Source organism: Capra hircus, chromosome 3, assembly GCF_001704415.2.
Source record: "Capra hircus breed San Clemente chromosome 3, ASM170441v1, whole genome shotgun sequence".
Classification (NCBI taxonomy): Eukaryota; Metazoa; Chordata; class Mammalia; order Artiodactyla; family Bovidae; genus Capra; species Capra hircus.
In genome coordinates, this window is record NC_030810.1 from 86089350 (window position 1) to 86105399 (window position 16050).

Below are 16050 nucleotides of genomic sequence, written 5' to 3' on the forward strand. Positions count from 1 at the left end.
GGTTATTTGTGCTGTTGTGATTTCACAGATCTGCAGCCGTATTATTTATCTAGAATCCTGCTATATGGCCGAGTAATAAATTTAATTATATATTGTTCCCTAGGCATAAGAACTGAAAGCATTTTAAGATACAGATCAGAGGTATGTTTGCACTGGCCTTAAGGATAGAGGAGTGAGAGGATTACTGGCCTATCTCCACTGCCCCCCATCTCTATGTGGAAAAGGAGCATGGTATGAAAGGAGGAAGATGGCTTTTAGAATCAAGGACTGGTTCCTGTTACACTTCTGCCATTTGCTGGCTGTTTGAGCTTGGAAACCTTTTCTGAGCATCATTCTTTCATCTGTAAAATGGGAATAATAACTGCTTTGCAAATTGTTATAAGGATTAGAGATAAAGTATATAAAAGTGCCTAGTATAATGTCTAGTGCTGGTTTAATACTGTTACTACAGTATGGAAATAAATATTATAAGGAAATTTTATTCATGTGATGCCAAGTTAACATATCACAGAATAACCTACATTATTATTTAGTTGATCACAGAGATTGAGAGCAGTCTAATATTTAGAGGACAGTTGATAAAATATATTCATCAGTCCTACTGCCATAGTTTAGAAACTTTCCTTTTCTTTCTTCTTTAAAATAGTAGTAATGGAAAAAACCATTTCATTCCTAGTATTATAATTCTAAAATAACTATTTTCATTTCTCCGTCTTTTCTTCCAGTTTCCGGTTCACAATATTTTCAACTAATCTTCACCATTCTTTACTTTAAATACTACTCTAAATATATAAATAAATGCTTGTGGTTGTAGGTTGGAGATAGAAGTGGTGAGCTTACAGCACGACTGAATCTCTCAGACCTTCAAATGGTTCTTGGTCTGAGCTACAGCACAAACAATTCAATGATATCGGAAAATATTGAAATCGATAACAGCTTGCATGGTAAGTGTTAGTTCTTCAAAACCCAATTTCTTTATCCTTAAGATTTATATTTAAATTACTTATCTCAAGTTTACCATATCCAGAAAGATATATAACATAGGAACTTTTAATACCTTTTTGCTTTACCACTGTCGCATTAATTTATCAATATACCCTATTTTATAGCGTCTATCATGAATATGGTGAAGGTATAGTTTTTTTTGTAAAAATACATTTAAATTCTGTATCTGTAGGCTGGTTCAAAAATTTATAAAGTTGAAGAAACAAAAATTTAAAATTTTACCTATTTAACCTTTTAAATTTCAAATGTCTTTACATATTTAACATTTGTTTAGGTTTTTTCCCCTCATTTCGTTTCTAAGGAAAAATCTCCTAGGATTTTTTTTTTTTAATTCAGAAAACCTAGAAATTTTCTTTAGATGCTGATTTGGTTTTGATGTTGTGACAGGAAAAAATATGCTACTGTTTCTAAGTGGAAAAAAACTTTTGATTAAAAAAATAAAATTAATAAGATTAGAGGACTTCCCTGGTGGCTCAGACGGTAAAGCGTCTGTCTACAATGCGGGAGACCCGGATTCGATCCCTGGGTTGGGAAGATACCCTGGAGAAGGAAATGGCAATCCACTCCAGGACTATTGCCTGGAAAATCCCATGGACAGAGGAGCCTGTTAGGCTCCTCTAACATTCAGCTTAGGCTTTAAAAATTCTGTCTGAAAAAAATTATTGACACATGTTTTGAACTTGAAAGTAAGTGAAAAATCTAGCTTTTATCTTTGCAATATCCTCCTCTAACCCATACAAAGAAAAGCAAGAAGGAAAAGAAAGAATCAGTGGCTAGTTACCTGATTAAGACTTTGAAAGAACATTTAGTTGAAAAATGATAGTGAAGTATGAACAGTATGGTAAACTCAACCGTGTACTTTGTAATTGAATAATGGACTAAAAGGTTTTCCTGTGTTTAATTTTCAAGTAGGTTAAGTTGTAATAGCTTCTCATATTTTAACAAATGATCACGTGTCCTCATGGATCCCTCTAGCTATAGATCAATTCCTTTATTCCCCTCTATGACAAAACTTGAAAACAATATCACTGTTCCTTGTCATATTCTCCTCCCATTCTCTCTTCAACCCACTGGTGTCTTACTCAGAGTCACTGGACTCTTGACTTTGGCCCCATGATGACACTAAGACCTTTTCAAGGTACCAGAGACCTCCATTTTACCAAATACAATGGTCAGTTTTAGATGTCAGCTTGTTTGATTTCTCAGCAGTATTTCCTACAGCTGATCATTGCCTCTTCAAATGCTTCATTCATTTGGCCTCCAGGCTTAACTTCTCTCTGGTTTGCCTCCACCTCACTTGACCACCCATCTTCATAACTCTCCTCTCTTTCTCACGTTTCCATCCTTGACATCTGTGGTGCCTGGGGTTTGGTTGCTGACCTTTTCTCTTCCCTCTTTCCTTTTCTATTTTCTGCCTATTATATCCTCCCTTCCTTTCTAATGTTATCCTTTTCCCTCTTATCCTACACTCTAGATCCATGCTAATAGAACTTTCTGTGAAGATTAAAATGTTCTGTATCTGTGCTGTCCACTAGAATAGCCTCTAGCCATATGTAGCTGTTGAGCACTTGAAATGTGGCTAGTGCAAAAAGAAGTGAGTTTTTAAATACTATTTAAAGTTTTAGAAGCCACATATGGCTAGTGGCTACAGGCTTCCCTGGTGGCTCAGATGGTGTCTCCACCTGCAGTGCTGGAGACCCAGGTTCCATCCCCTGGAGGAGGAAACGGTAACCCGCTCCAGTATTCTTGCCTGGGAAATCCCATGCACATAGGAGCCTATTGGGCTACAATCCATGGAGTCTCAAGGGTCAGACACGACTTAGCGATTAAACCACCTACATGTCTGTTTAGGTTTTTTGCCCACTTTTTGACTGGGTTGTTTGTTTTTCTGGTATTGCGTTGCATGAGCTGCTTGTATATTTGGAAACTAATCCTTTGTCAGTTGTTTCATTTGCTATTATTTTCTCCCATTCTGAGGGCTGTCTTTTCACCTTGTCTGTAGTTGCCTTTGCTGTGCAAAAGCTGTTAATTAGGTCACACGTGTTTATTTTTGCTTCTATTTCTGTTATTCTAGGAGTTGAGTCAGAGGATCTTGCTGTGATTTATGTCCTACAGTGTTCTGCCTATGTTTTCCTCTAAGGGTTTTATAGTTTCTGGCCTTACATTTAGGTCTTTAAGCCATTTTGAGTTTTTCTTTGTGCATGGTGTTAGAAAGTGTCTAATTTCATTCTTTTACATGTAGCTGTCCAGTGTTCCCAGCACCAATTATTGAAGAGACTATCTTTTCCTCATTATATATTCTTGCTTCCTTTATGAAAGATAAGGTGTGTGGGTGTGTCTCTGGGCTTTCTATGTTGTTCCATTGGTCTATATTTCTGTCTTTGTATACTCTCTTGATGGAGAAGGCAATGGCAACCCACTCCAGTACTCTTGCCTGGAAAATCCCATGGGCAGAGGAGCCTGGTAGGCCACAGTCCATGGGGTCCTGAAGAGTCGGACACGACTGAACAACTTCACTTTCACTTTTCACTCTCATACATTGGAGAAGGAAATGGCAGCCCACTCCAGTATTCTTGCCTGGAGAATCCCAGGGACAGAGGAACCTGGTAGGCTGCTGTCTGTGGGGTCGCACAGGGTCAAACACGACTGAAGCGACTTAGCAGCATACTCTCTTGATGACTGTAGCTTTGTGGTATAGTCTGAAGTCAGGAAGTTGATTACTCCAGCTCCATTCTTCTTTCTCAAGACTGCTTTGGCTATTCAGGGTCTTTTGTGTTTCCATACAAATTGTAAAATGTTTTGTTCTAGTTCTGTGAAAAATGCCATTGGTAATTTGATAGGGATTGCATGGAATCTGTAGACTGCATTTGGTAGTGTAGTCATTTTCACGATGACTCAGTCGTTTTCACAGGCTCAGTAGCTGAGGCACATGGGCTTAGTTGCTCTGCCACATGTGGGGTCTTCCTGGACCAGGGATCAAACCTGTGTATCCTGCTTTGGCAGGTGGATTCTTTACCACCGAGCCACCAGGGAAGCCCGAGAGAATTTTCAAAAACCCAAAAATTTAGTTAAAGACTAACAAATCTACAGCAAGATTATTTGAGGGGAAAAAAAAAGAGAAAGAAGGGATATAATGTAGCTGCAGCAGACATTATAAAGAGATTATCCTGAATAGTTTTATTTGAAAACCTAGAAGAAATGGACAGTTTCTAAAAAAAAAAAAGCTTACCAAAACTGAATCTAGAAAAATCTAATGGTAGAATGTAATGTGAACGGATGACATCACTAATGCCTAAAACCATAGAGAAATTTGGTCCATTATCTAAAATCCTTCCACTGAGAAAATACCTGGCCAAGGGGATTTTACAGTGTGATCTCCCAAACGTTTAAGAAAATTGATTCCAACCTTCTGTAAAATTATGTAGGTAACTGGAAAAGTAGAACACTATTGGTCTTTCTGAAAACAGTATAACCTTGATATCCAAACTAGACAAGAACAGCATATATAAGAAAGGGAAATTACAGGCGAATTTTTACTCACGAACATAGATGGAAAAATTTTAAACAAAATATTAGCAAACCAAGCCCACAATGTTTTTAAAATAAACAGGAATTCAAGTGGACTGAATATCAGGAAATCAATTAATATTCAGTTCAGTTCAGTCACTCAGTCGTGTCTGATTCTTCGTGACCCCATGAATTGCAGCACGCCAGGCCACCCTGTCCATCACCAACTCCCGGAGTTCACTCAGACTCACGTCCATCGGGTCAGTGATGCCATCCAGCCATCTCATCCTCTGTCGTCCCCTTCTCCTCCTGCCCCCAATCCCTCCCAGCATCAGTCTTTTCCAATGAGTCAACTCTTCGCATGAGGTGGCCAAAGTACTGGAGCTTCAGCTTTAGCATCATTCCTTCCAAAGAACACCCAGGACTGGTCTCCTTTCGAATGGACTGGTTGGATCTCCTTGCAGTCCAAGGGACTCTCAAGAGTCTTCTCCAACACCACAGTTCAAAAGCATCAATTCTTTGGCACTCAGCTTTCTTCACAGTCCAACTCTCACATCCATACATGATATTATGTATTAGTAAACACAATAAAGAAGAAAATAGCTCAAATATCCAAATATGTCAGTAATTCTATTCAATGTAAATGTTCCATTTAAAGGACAGGAGTATCCAATTGGTAAAAGAGCAAAATCCAACTAAATATGTAAGTCTGACAGTGAAAGGATTGGGAAAAAAAAGGGTTCCATGGAAAAGCTAATAAAGGAAAAGCTGGTACAGCTGTACAGCTGTGCTAATAACAGATAAGATGTGCTTTGAAGGCAAAAGATCTTGTTAAGAAGACAGTCACTTCACAATGGTTAACAATTCAATTCACCAGGGAGAAAAAAGCCTTATATATGTATGTATGATACCTGGTAAGCCTAATAACGAAACTTCAATGTACAAAAGCAAACAAACTAAACTGAAAGGAAAAATGAGAAAATCCAGCATAAAGGGAAACTTAAACACATTTCTGTCAGGAACTGCTCCTGTCAAAAAACTAAATATTATAGAAGATGTCGGTTCTTCCCAAATTGATATATATTCATTGTGCTGCCAAGAAAATCATGACAGTTTTTTCATGGAACTCGGTGAGGTCAAATGGGCTAAGAACTCAAAGCCAAAACATTCCTGATGAAAAACAAGAAATGAGAAGTGCTTTCTGTACAGATATAAAAATTATAAAGCTAATTAAGACAGTGTTATTGGCATAGAGACAAATAGCTCAAATAGGATATAGAGCCTCTATATTTTTTAATCTTTGCATATATGGAAATTAGTATCACAAAAATTCTTGATGGGCCAAAGATTTAAATATGAAAAACAGATTTAAAGCAGTAATTATGATCAGCCATCTAACACTTGCTAAATGCTTACTGTGTACCAGGCATTGACTGACCCCTTTATAAGTGATGATGCATTTATCATCACATAGTGATATATAAGGTAGGTATTATTGTTCTTTACAAATGAGAAAAACAGAATGATACAGAGGTAATTGCTCAAGGTCATATCACAGTGAGTGATTGGTCTGTTCAATCGGTATGCTATCTCTGAAAGTAAAGGAGAATATCTTCATGATATCAGAGAGGGGAAGGATTTCTCAAAACACAAAAACAAAACCATTAAGACTGACATTGAAATTAAGAACTTCCGTTCATTAAAAGGAACCATAAAGAGAAACCACAAACTGAGAGGACATTTGCAACACAAACGATTAAAAAGGATTTGTATCCTCAATGTATAAGAACTCCTATGAATTAAGACAGATAACCTAACTAAAAGACAGGCAAAAGTGATGAACAGAAGAAATACAAATAGCCCATAAATATATGAGAAGGTGGGCTTCCCTGATAGCTCAGTTGGGAAAGAATCTGTCTGCAGTGAAGGAGACCCTGGTTCAGTTGGGTCAGGAAGATCCCCTGGAGAAGGGCTAGCCTTACCCGCTCCAGTATTCTTGGGCTTCCTTGTGGCTCAACTGGTAAAGAATCCACCTGCAATGCGGGAGACCTGGATTCGATCCCTGGGTTGGGAAGATCCCCAGAAGGGAAAGGCTAACACTCCAGTATTCTGGCCTGGAGAATTCCATGGACTGTATAGTCCATGGGGTTGCAAAAAGTTGGACACGACTGAGTGATTTTCACTTTTTAACCCATTTAATCAGGGAATGCTTCCCTGGTGGCTCAGCTGATAAAGAATCCGCCTGCAATGTGGGAGACCTGGGTTTAATCCTTGGGTTGGGAAGACCCCCTGAGAAGGGAACGGCTACCCACTCCAGTATTCTGGCCTGGAGAATTGCATGGACTATCCATGAGGTCACAAAGAGTCGGACACGAATGAGCGACTTTCACTTAATCAGAGAATACCATAGTGAGGTAGTATTGGTGGATGAGGTGGATGAAAATTAAAAGGCCTGATACCAGTTTGAAACAAATAGGTAATAGAAATCCTTATGCAGTGTTGACGGAAGTAGAAGTTGTACTTAAAAGAGCAGTCAGGCAACATTTTGGTAGAGTTGGAGATGTATCAGCCATATGATCCTGCAGCTCCACTCCGTTACACGTCTGACATGCAAACAAGAACAAAGCCTTGCTCATGTATATGAAGTATTTCCAAGAATCTATATTCTCTATATTCTCTATATTCTCTATATTGCTTACAACAAATAGTCGGAAGCAACCTAAATATCTGTCACCAATAGAAACGGTATATGCTTTCTTAGTCCTATAAATCACATGAAAACTAAACTACTCGCAGCAACTTGGATGAGTCTCACAAACATGAGATTGCTCAAAGGAAGCAAGTTAGAGAACACATAGTACGAGACCATTTCTATAATGTGATATAACAAGTTCCATTGCTTAGAGATGTATCATGTGTAATGAAAACATAAAAAATTATGGAGGAAGAGGGATTTTATAGGGTGAGTTACAAAAGGGGGAGTTAATGTGTTGGCCATGGTTTTTTCCTTAAACTGGGTATTATCATGTATTTCTTGGCTATAAAAACTTTTCATATTTAATGATACCTTTTTGGAAAGGGTATTTGAAGATCTTTTTATTAAACATTTTTCCTGACTGGCAGTAAATCTATTGTCAATGGAGATCTTAAAATGGAAACAGATAACTGAGAAAAGTGTATTGGGGATGTTATTTTGATTCTTACCTCAAAATTGAAGGCCTTATGCTTTCCTTATGTTTTTACTTTTAAACTACTCTACCATTTGGGTGGATTTTAGGAAACTGTGTGTATCATATAAAACCAGTTATTATGAAATGCCTTTTCTAAATTAAGGGGTAATGTTAGTAACCAAAGTTAGTTTCCAACCAAAATCTTAACTTCCTTACATCAAAATGTTTTATTCATTTAGTTCATGTGGAAAATTATTATTCTTGAAAGAATATATGTTTATACATGTTTCCTCCTTCCATATGGGTTTGTGTAGCAGACTTTAAAGAACATAGTGATGCTGAATTTGCAGTCTTAAGGGCTCCTTAGTTTATTTGAATTAACTTTTTTTTTCCAAAGGTGCACGCCCCAAGTTTGGACGTCGACACAGTATGGAAAACATGGAGCTTATGAAGTTAACACCAGAAAAGGTTGGCAGTTTTTCTGTTTTAAATTTCTTGAACTGTTAAAATATTTTAGCAACTTTAAATTTAAATGAAATAATTTAAGTCCTGTCCTATGGGTATCACTTGAACATTTTCCTTTGAAAAGAAGCAAGTACAGTGCAAAAACAATGTGTACAGTATGGTGCCATCTGTTCAAGAAAACTTTTATGCATATATATCCTTTCTAATTGCATGTAAGGGTATGTAAGATACTTGACAACAGTAATTACCTCTGGGAAAACTGCTATCTGGGTTATAAGAAATGCTTACTTTATATACTGTTTTGAAGTGTTCGAATATTTTACCATGTACATGCACTATTTTGTTTTTCTTTAATTAAAAGATCAGGAAAATTTAAAAAAAAAAGGATTAAGAAGCTTTTTCAACTAAATACCAGCAACATTATTGGCAAGATTAATGATACTTATAATCAAGCTAGTTTTCCTGGCTGCACTTTTGAAAAGCTTTTTTAAACAAAGCAATAACTCTTTATTCAAGATGCATCTCCTCTAGGATTTTGTTGGTTTTTTAAGTAACAGAGAAGGGACTCAATTGGGAAAAAGGTTACTGAAGAATAAATCTAGGCTGCTTTCTTCCACCTCCATTTACAGTGCTATGGTTTGCTCTTATTTGTTTATGGTATATTGATATTTCTTAAAACACTTTTTATAAGATATATCTATTATAATAACTTGGGAAGCTTCCAATGAGGAAATTAAAATTATCAATACTCACACCTTCCAAAAGTAAGGAAAATTAGTATTTTTGTATTTGTTAATCTTACATTTTATATGAATATTAACAGATACTATTTTATAATACATAGTACTATATCAACATCTTTGTGTCATTAAATATCTTCTGCTCTATTATTATATGATTTTTGAATATTGACATTTTTTGTGTAAGTAGTCATCATGAGACCAACATCTGATTTGAACTAATTTCCAATATATTTTTTTAATTACAAATGGGTTTTTTTCCTAACTTCTGGTTAACTTCTGAAGGGCTTTGTGATTTTCTCCAAATCTTATATTGTGAGTGTGATTCTCAAATCTTTAAATCGATAGAGTATTTTTTTTTTTAAATAGCAAAGAAAAAACTTTTAAGTCAGTTTAGATCTTCCCTCTTCTAGTAGGTAGGAACCTAGTAATAAGCAGCAAAATTAATTTGGTGCATCTCTAAGTGGTACTAACAGTAATTCCATGAGAAGCTGATCAGATTCAACTCTGTAATTTTCCAATAGACAAATGATAAAGCTTTATCTCTAAGTTGTGATTTTTTTTTTTACCTAATAAAGTCAAAGAGTTCAGTAGTTTTATCAACAAAAAATGACTACTGCTTTGTAAGTTTTAGATGTCAATTTTTAAGGTTAAAAATTCTAGCTATTCAAACTTTCCAGCTGTAATTGATTTTCAGGTGACTCACATTGAGAATAAAATTTCAGCTTCTCTGACAATCCAAATTTTATTTTTATGACTTTTGGCAAACTTATTAAGATTTCTAAAAACCTCCACTTTAATATTTTGATAATAAGAAATTCATAGCATACATTTGGTCCAAGCTTTTGAAAACAGTGAGATGTATTGTCAAAAAGGAATTTAACTAACCCCGCCCCCAGTTACTGATTTTTTTTGATGTCCTGTTTTCCATTTATAATTCTGTAGGTACAAAACTGGAACAGTGAAATTCTTGCTAAACAAAAACCTCTTATTGCCAAACCTTCTGCAAAGCTCCTCTTTGTCAACAGACTGAAGGGGAAAAAATACAAAACTAATTCCTCCACTAAAGTTCTCCAAGACGCTAGTAATTCCATTGATCACCGAATTCCGAATTCTCAAAGGGTATGTTTAAAATAAGTTTTAGAGTATTGTGTTTTGAGTTTTTTATATTCATACTGGATTTTTATAATTTATTATTAGATAGTCAATGTAAAATATCTTTCTTATTCAAAGTAGTCTTCTGTATTTTCCTTTTCTGTATTTTTCAAAGCTAGAAACTAAAATGTCCTCCATTCAGTTTAGAAGTCAGAACAAATTAAATTCAGATGTTCAAGGATTTTTAAATGCTAATTTAAAGTGAGAACTGCCTGCATGCATCAACTTTTATTTATTTCTATTACTAAAATTCTAATAAAGTTAAAAACAATTTTGCTTAAAAGTGAGCACAGGACTCATATTATTACATATAACAAAATATTTAGAAATTTAAAAATACCATTGGATTACTGGTAAGTATCAGGGGTATCTCTAAGCTACCCTACACTCTGATAAAAAAAGATCAGATAAATTACAAAGAAGCCACTTCAAATTACCAAGTCCATTTTTCAAGCAGTGAGAACCTTTGAAAAAACTGTGGTAGTCTTTTATTTAACAAATTTCTATTGATCTTGTTGTCAGGATTTTATTTATATCTGCACCCTGTAGTGTTTGCCTTGATTCTATCAGCTTTTTACGTTTTTCTTACACATGTATGACTAACGAAAGGAAACATTCTGAGGTGTATAAAAATGGCCCAGGAATATTTTTGTAGATCCACAGCACAACTGGAAGGCAGTATCTTAGTCCAAGGTTTGAGGTCTTAACCAAGCACAATTAGCCTAAGTGAAGATGTCTATATTTTTGGAGCCTTGTTGTCTTTCAGTGTGCAGAATTATGAATTAAGAGGCTTCATGCTTCTAGAAAAAGTCTTTTTGTTAGTGATTAATGCATTTGACTGTAGCTTATGCACATACTTATCATCCCTAAACCTCAGGCCCCCTCGTTTTCTCTACTTCAGTAAAAGGGATGCTCTGTATGTACACTGTCACCCAGACTGGGAACGCAGGCATCATTCTAGACTCCTCCTCCTTCCCTTCCAGTTAATCCCTAAGAAATCTCTGCTGCTGTGTATTAGTTCTTAATGTACTACTTTATCTTATCATATTTCTTGAACAGGTACCTGCAGTGATCCCTCTCCCTGCATTATTAACCTCTTTAAACCAGGAAGGGCCAGATTTCTGTACAAAACTGCTTAAAGTTGACTATTACCATGCTTCTCTCATTTCACATAGGATAAGCCTTAATTAGCTTGTTAGCCTGTCATATCATACAGAGGCCTTTGTCTTGGCCTCCTCTTCTCCCCTTCTTCAGTACCCCTGCCTGCCCTTCAGTTCATTATCCCCTGAACACTACAAATCTTTGGAATTGCATATTAATCAGTATGAAATATCTTTACCCTACAAATGCTTATGCTCAGGAACTCAAATATCACGTAAGCTTTTGCTGTTTCACCTAAGAATTAATTGCACCTTTCTCCTAGGGCTCATAACATTTTGTATATATGTACTTCAATAAAGACTATCATTGTGGAAAAATTACCTTTATTAGTCATTTTAGTTTTGAATCTTTCCAAATAAAGTATAACAGGTATCCCTCTTTCTCAAGTATTCATTTGAAGTTTATGTTTTTTCAGGATCTTCAAATCTTTACAGTAAAAGACCTTAGAAGTCACTATATCAAGAAAATATACACGCTTTCTTAGTTTATCAGTTCTTAGTTTACTTAATTTCTGTTGTAGAAACTAAGAGCTGAACTTGAACCTGGGGCACATGTTCATATCACTGATACTTGGGTAATTCATTCAGTATCTGTAACAGTTCCCCTAAGTCTGAGGTACACTTATTTAGCTTTAGAAATACAAGGATCAAAAAGTAAAATAATTAGAAATGCTTTTTGTTAGTTGGACTGAAATAACTATTACCAACTGGTACCATCTTACACAAAAAAATGTCAACTTTTTACTCTAAATCTTCATCCTTTGCATTTGAGGTAGATGATATTGTTTCACTGATGATCTAAGGATAATGCTGGAATATTGAGATTTTTCTCTCTCAATATTTTAGAAAATCAGTGCAGATTCTATTGGAGATGAAGGGTTCTTTGACCTATTAAGCCGATTTCAAAGCAATCGGATGGATGATCAGAGGTGCTGCTTACAAGAGAAGAACTCTTCATCAGCTGCAGCGGCAGCTTCTTCCACTCCCCTCAAAAGGATGCTAAAAAGTAAGTTATCTGTGCCTCTCCTGCAGTTTGAGTAGTTCTCTTTGATATTCTTGTAGTTATTTTTGAGAATTTAATTCTTATCATAGGAGGTACAATCAAGGAGCCTGAATCGAAGTATATCTGAAATGCTGGAATTTGTACAGTTTTAAATAAGGTTTTGTTTCAGTTCCCCTGCATTTATCTGTATTTCTGTCTAGTACGGTGTCCTTTCTAATAACTATATCACACTGCCTCCTGAGCTTCCTAGGGGTTGGGGAAAAGAAAATCTATGTTAAACAATAATGAAAAAACTTTAGTTCTGCATACCTTATGACGACATGTAAGATACGAATGCTTCATACGTGGTTTAAAAAAGAAAAGCTCAGACACACTGAAGAGGAGCCTGTGGCTATGGCTGCAGCTAAGGCTTGCCTGAGCCTCAGAAAGATTGAAATAGGCTGGCTACTTATTTTCTATTTCAGCTACCAAAAGACTTCTCCTGAAGATCAAGACTTGCCAGCAGCACTTATAGTTAGCTAAATGTCCTAACCAGAACATGAAATAAAAATACTGTCTCATTCATCCTGGGCTGAGAAATTATGTAAGAAAAGCTATTTACCTCCAAAATCTAGCCCCATATCTCATAAAATTACATATTAGGTGCTATTAGATAAGGGGAAATACAGTCAAATCTGAATAACCATATGAAGTACTCTGAAATTGATTATCCCTTTACCACCATCTAGTCTGGCCCCAGCCTATCAGTGACGCTCAGCAACAGAGCTAAAGCAAGAGGGCAGGGAGGGTGCTGGGACTGAATAAGGCAGAAATAAATTATATGTGTATAATATGCTTAAATGACTTATTTTTGGATTTTTCGCCCCTCTATCCATAGCACCACCGGTTTCTGTGGTGTCTCCCAACACAGATGAATTTTTAGACCTTCTTGCCAGCTCGCAGAGCCGCCGTCTAGATGACCAGAGGGCCAGTGTCAGTAATCTGCCCGGGCTTCGTCTGACACAAAACAACAGTCAGTCAGTACTTGGCCATCTGATGACTAATGACAACAAAGAGCCTGACGAAGACTTCTTTGACATCCTCGTCAAATGTCAGGTATGTCTGCATATTTTTGTCATTCTGTATATAGCTCAGATGTTGTTGAGAACTTCTGCAGTATAATGATTCTAGCTTGGAAAAAGCTCATTGTGTATTAGTGAGGCAATCAGCTGATTATTCGGGGAGACATGCCCTTGCGATAGCTTCTTCTTTTGTGTTCCTTTTGGCTGTGAGGTGGGGTGTTGCTGATGACTCCCTCTGAGCTGTGGTAGACACTGCAACAGAGACCTGAATAAGGTAAAGCAGTGAATATTTACTGAAACAGCATTCCGTGCAGAGACAGCATGTTCAAGGAGTGGCAAGGTGGCCAGTGTGACTGGTATAGAGTGAAGGGTGGAGGAGAGCTTATAGAATGAGGGCGGAGAAGTAGTCAGAGCCTAGATCACGTAGACTCCTGTAGGCCACGATGAGGTCTTGTATTCCAGATGTGATAGAAAGACATTAGAGGGTTCTGGGGGATCATCCTAACACCTGCTGAAAGAATGTGATGGCAAGGGTGTCAGAAGGAAACTAATGTGGTAATAAGGCAAAAAATATTGGTGACTTGGACTAGTTTGGTGGGCCTAGTGGTAAGCAGTCAGAATAGGGACATATTTTTGAAATTAGGGTTGGTTGGCAAGATCTGTTAATAAACTAGATGGAGGGTAAGAGAAAGAGAATTCAGGATGAGTCCTACCTTTTTGGCTTAAATAACTGAGTAAATTTCAATAAATTGAGTAAATTTCAGTAAATTCAGTGCCATGTACTGAAACAGAGAAGAAGAAGGGGGAAAAAAAAAACCAACTCCTGACCAAAAAAAAGCCCTGGACTTAATGGCTTCATGGGTAAATTCTACCAAATGTTTAAACACCACCAATTCCAAGAACTGAAGAGAGGGAACACTTCCTATGTCATTCTGTGAGGCAAATACTGCCCTGATACCAAAGCCAGTTAAGACTATAGGAAAACTATAGACCTATATCCTTTTCAAAGGATATAACAAATCCTTTGAAATTAATAAAAACAAATTAACAAAATACTAGCAAACAGAACCCAGCACCATGTTAAAAGGATTGTATGCCATAAAACCTAATGGGGTTTATTCCTAGAATCCAAAGATGGTTCAACATATGGAAATCAACCAATGTAATATACCACAAAAATGAAATGAAGGGAAAAACAATCATCTCAATTGATGCAGAAAAATTATTTGATAAAACTCAACACGTTTTCATGATAAACTAGGAATAGCAGGAAACTACCATGACGTAATAAAAATCACTTACCCCAGCCATCATCATATCATGCTCAGTATGTGTCATCATCATACTCAGTGAAAAAAGACCGAAAGCTTCTTAAGATCAGGAACAAGACACGGATGCCCACTTTGCCACTTACATTCAACACAGTACCAGATTTTTAGCCAGTCATGTAAGGAAACAGAAGGCATCCAAATTGGTAAAGAAGTAAAACTGTCTCTGTTTTAGAGATAACAGGGTCTTTTTCTTTTCCTTTCGCTGCACCACATGGCATGAGGGATTTTAGTTCCCCCAACTAGGGATTGAAGGCATGATCCTGCAGTAAAAGTGTGGAGCCCTAACCATAGGACCACCAGGAAATTCCCTGGAGATGACAGGATCTTATGTGCAGAAAATCAAAGATTTCACCAAAAAAAAAAAGAAAGTCAAAGGTTAAAAGATATAATATCAACATCCACAATCAGTTGTGTTTCTATAAATTAATAATGAATAGTCCAAAAGGGAAATTTAAAAAAACAGTTCCACTTAGAGTAGGCTGTAAATAGTATCAAAGAGAACAGTTAGGAATTAACCAAGAAGGTGGAAGACTCATACAGTGAAAACTACAAAATACTTCTGATAGAAATTAAAGATGACCTAAGTCTCACGTTCATGGACTGTAAGACTTGTTGTTCAGTGACGCTTTTTTACAAAAATAAAAAATCCATCCTAAAATGCAGATGGAATCTCAAGGAAACCCAAATAGCCAAAACTGTCTTGAATAGGAAGAACAATATTGGAGGATTCACACTTCCAGATTTCAGAATTTACTACAGAGCTACAGTAATCAAAACAGTGTCATATAAGCATAATGATACATAGACAGCCCAGAAGTAAACACTCATATGGTCAAACAATTTTCAGCAAGGTTGCCAAGACCATTCAATATGGAAGGAATCTTAACAATTGATGCTGAGAAAACTGGATATCTACATATAAAAGAATTGATGCTGGGAAAACTGGATATCTACATACATACATACCTAATACCATATACAAAAATTAACTCAAAGTGGATCAGTGACCTAAATATAAGTGCTAAAGACTATAAAACTCTTAGAATAAAACATAAGGGGAAAGCTTCATGACTTTAGATTTGGCTGTGGTTTCTTAATTATAACACTAAAGGCACACTGAATAAAAAAGAAAAAGACAAATTGGACTTCATGGAAGTTTAAAACTTCTAATGCAGCAGACACGATCAATAAAGCACAAAGGCAACCCACAGAAAATACCTGCAAATCATGTAACTGATAAAGATTAATCCAAAATATAGAGAACTCCAAAAGGTCAACAACAACAAAAAACCTGATTCAAACTGGGCAAAGAACACAAATAGATACTTCTCCAGAGAAGATATACAAATGGCCAATAAGCACAGGAAAAGATGCTTGACATCATAAATCTAATTAGAGAAAGGAAGATCAAAACCACAGTGACATACCACCTTACACCCATTAGGATGGCTAT

At 36.3% G+C, this 16050-nt stretch overlaps 1 protein-coding gene across 2 annotated transcripts in view; it reads left to right on the forward strand.

The window, feature by feature from the left end:
• The window catches only part of GPSM2 (G-protein signaling modulator 2), a 51117-nt gene that overhangs the window by 32423 nt on the left and 2644 nt on the right, over window positions 1-16050 (forward strand). For both annotated transcript variants that reach the window (XM_018045844.1, XM_005677969.3), the window contains exons 10-14: window positions 815-944; window positions 8080-8150; window positions 9833-10009; window positions 12049-12208; window positions 13083-13300. In XM_018045844.1, the coding sequence (XP_017901333.1) occupies window positions 815-944; window positions 8080-8150; window positions 9833-10009; window positions 12049-12208; window positions 13083-13300 (756 nt within the window). The remainder of the gene's footprint in view (window positions 1-814; window positions 945-8079; window positions 8151-9832; window positions 10010-12048; window positions 12209-13082; window positions 13301-16050) is intronic.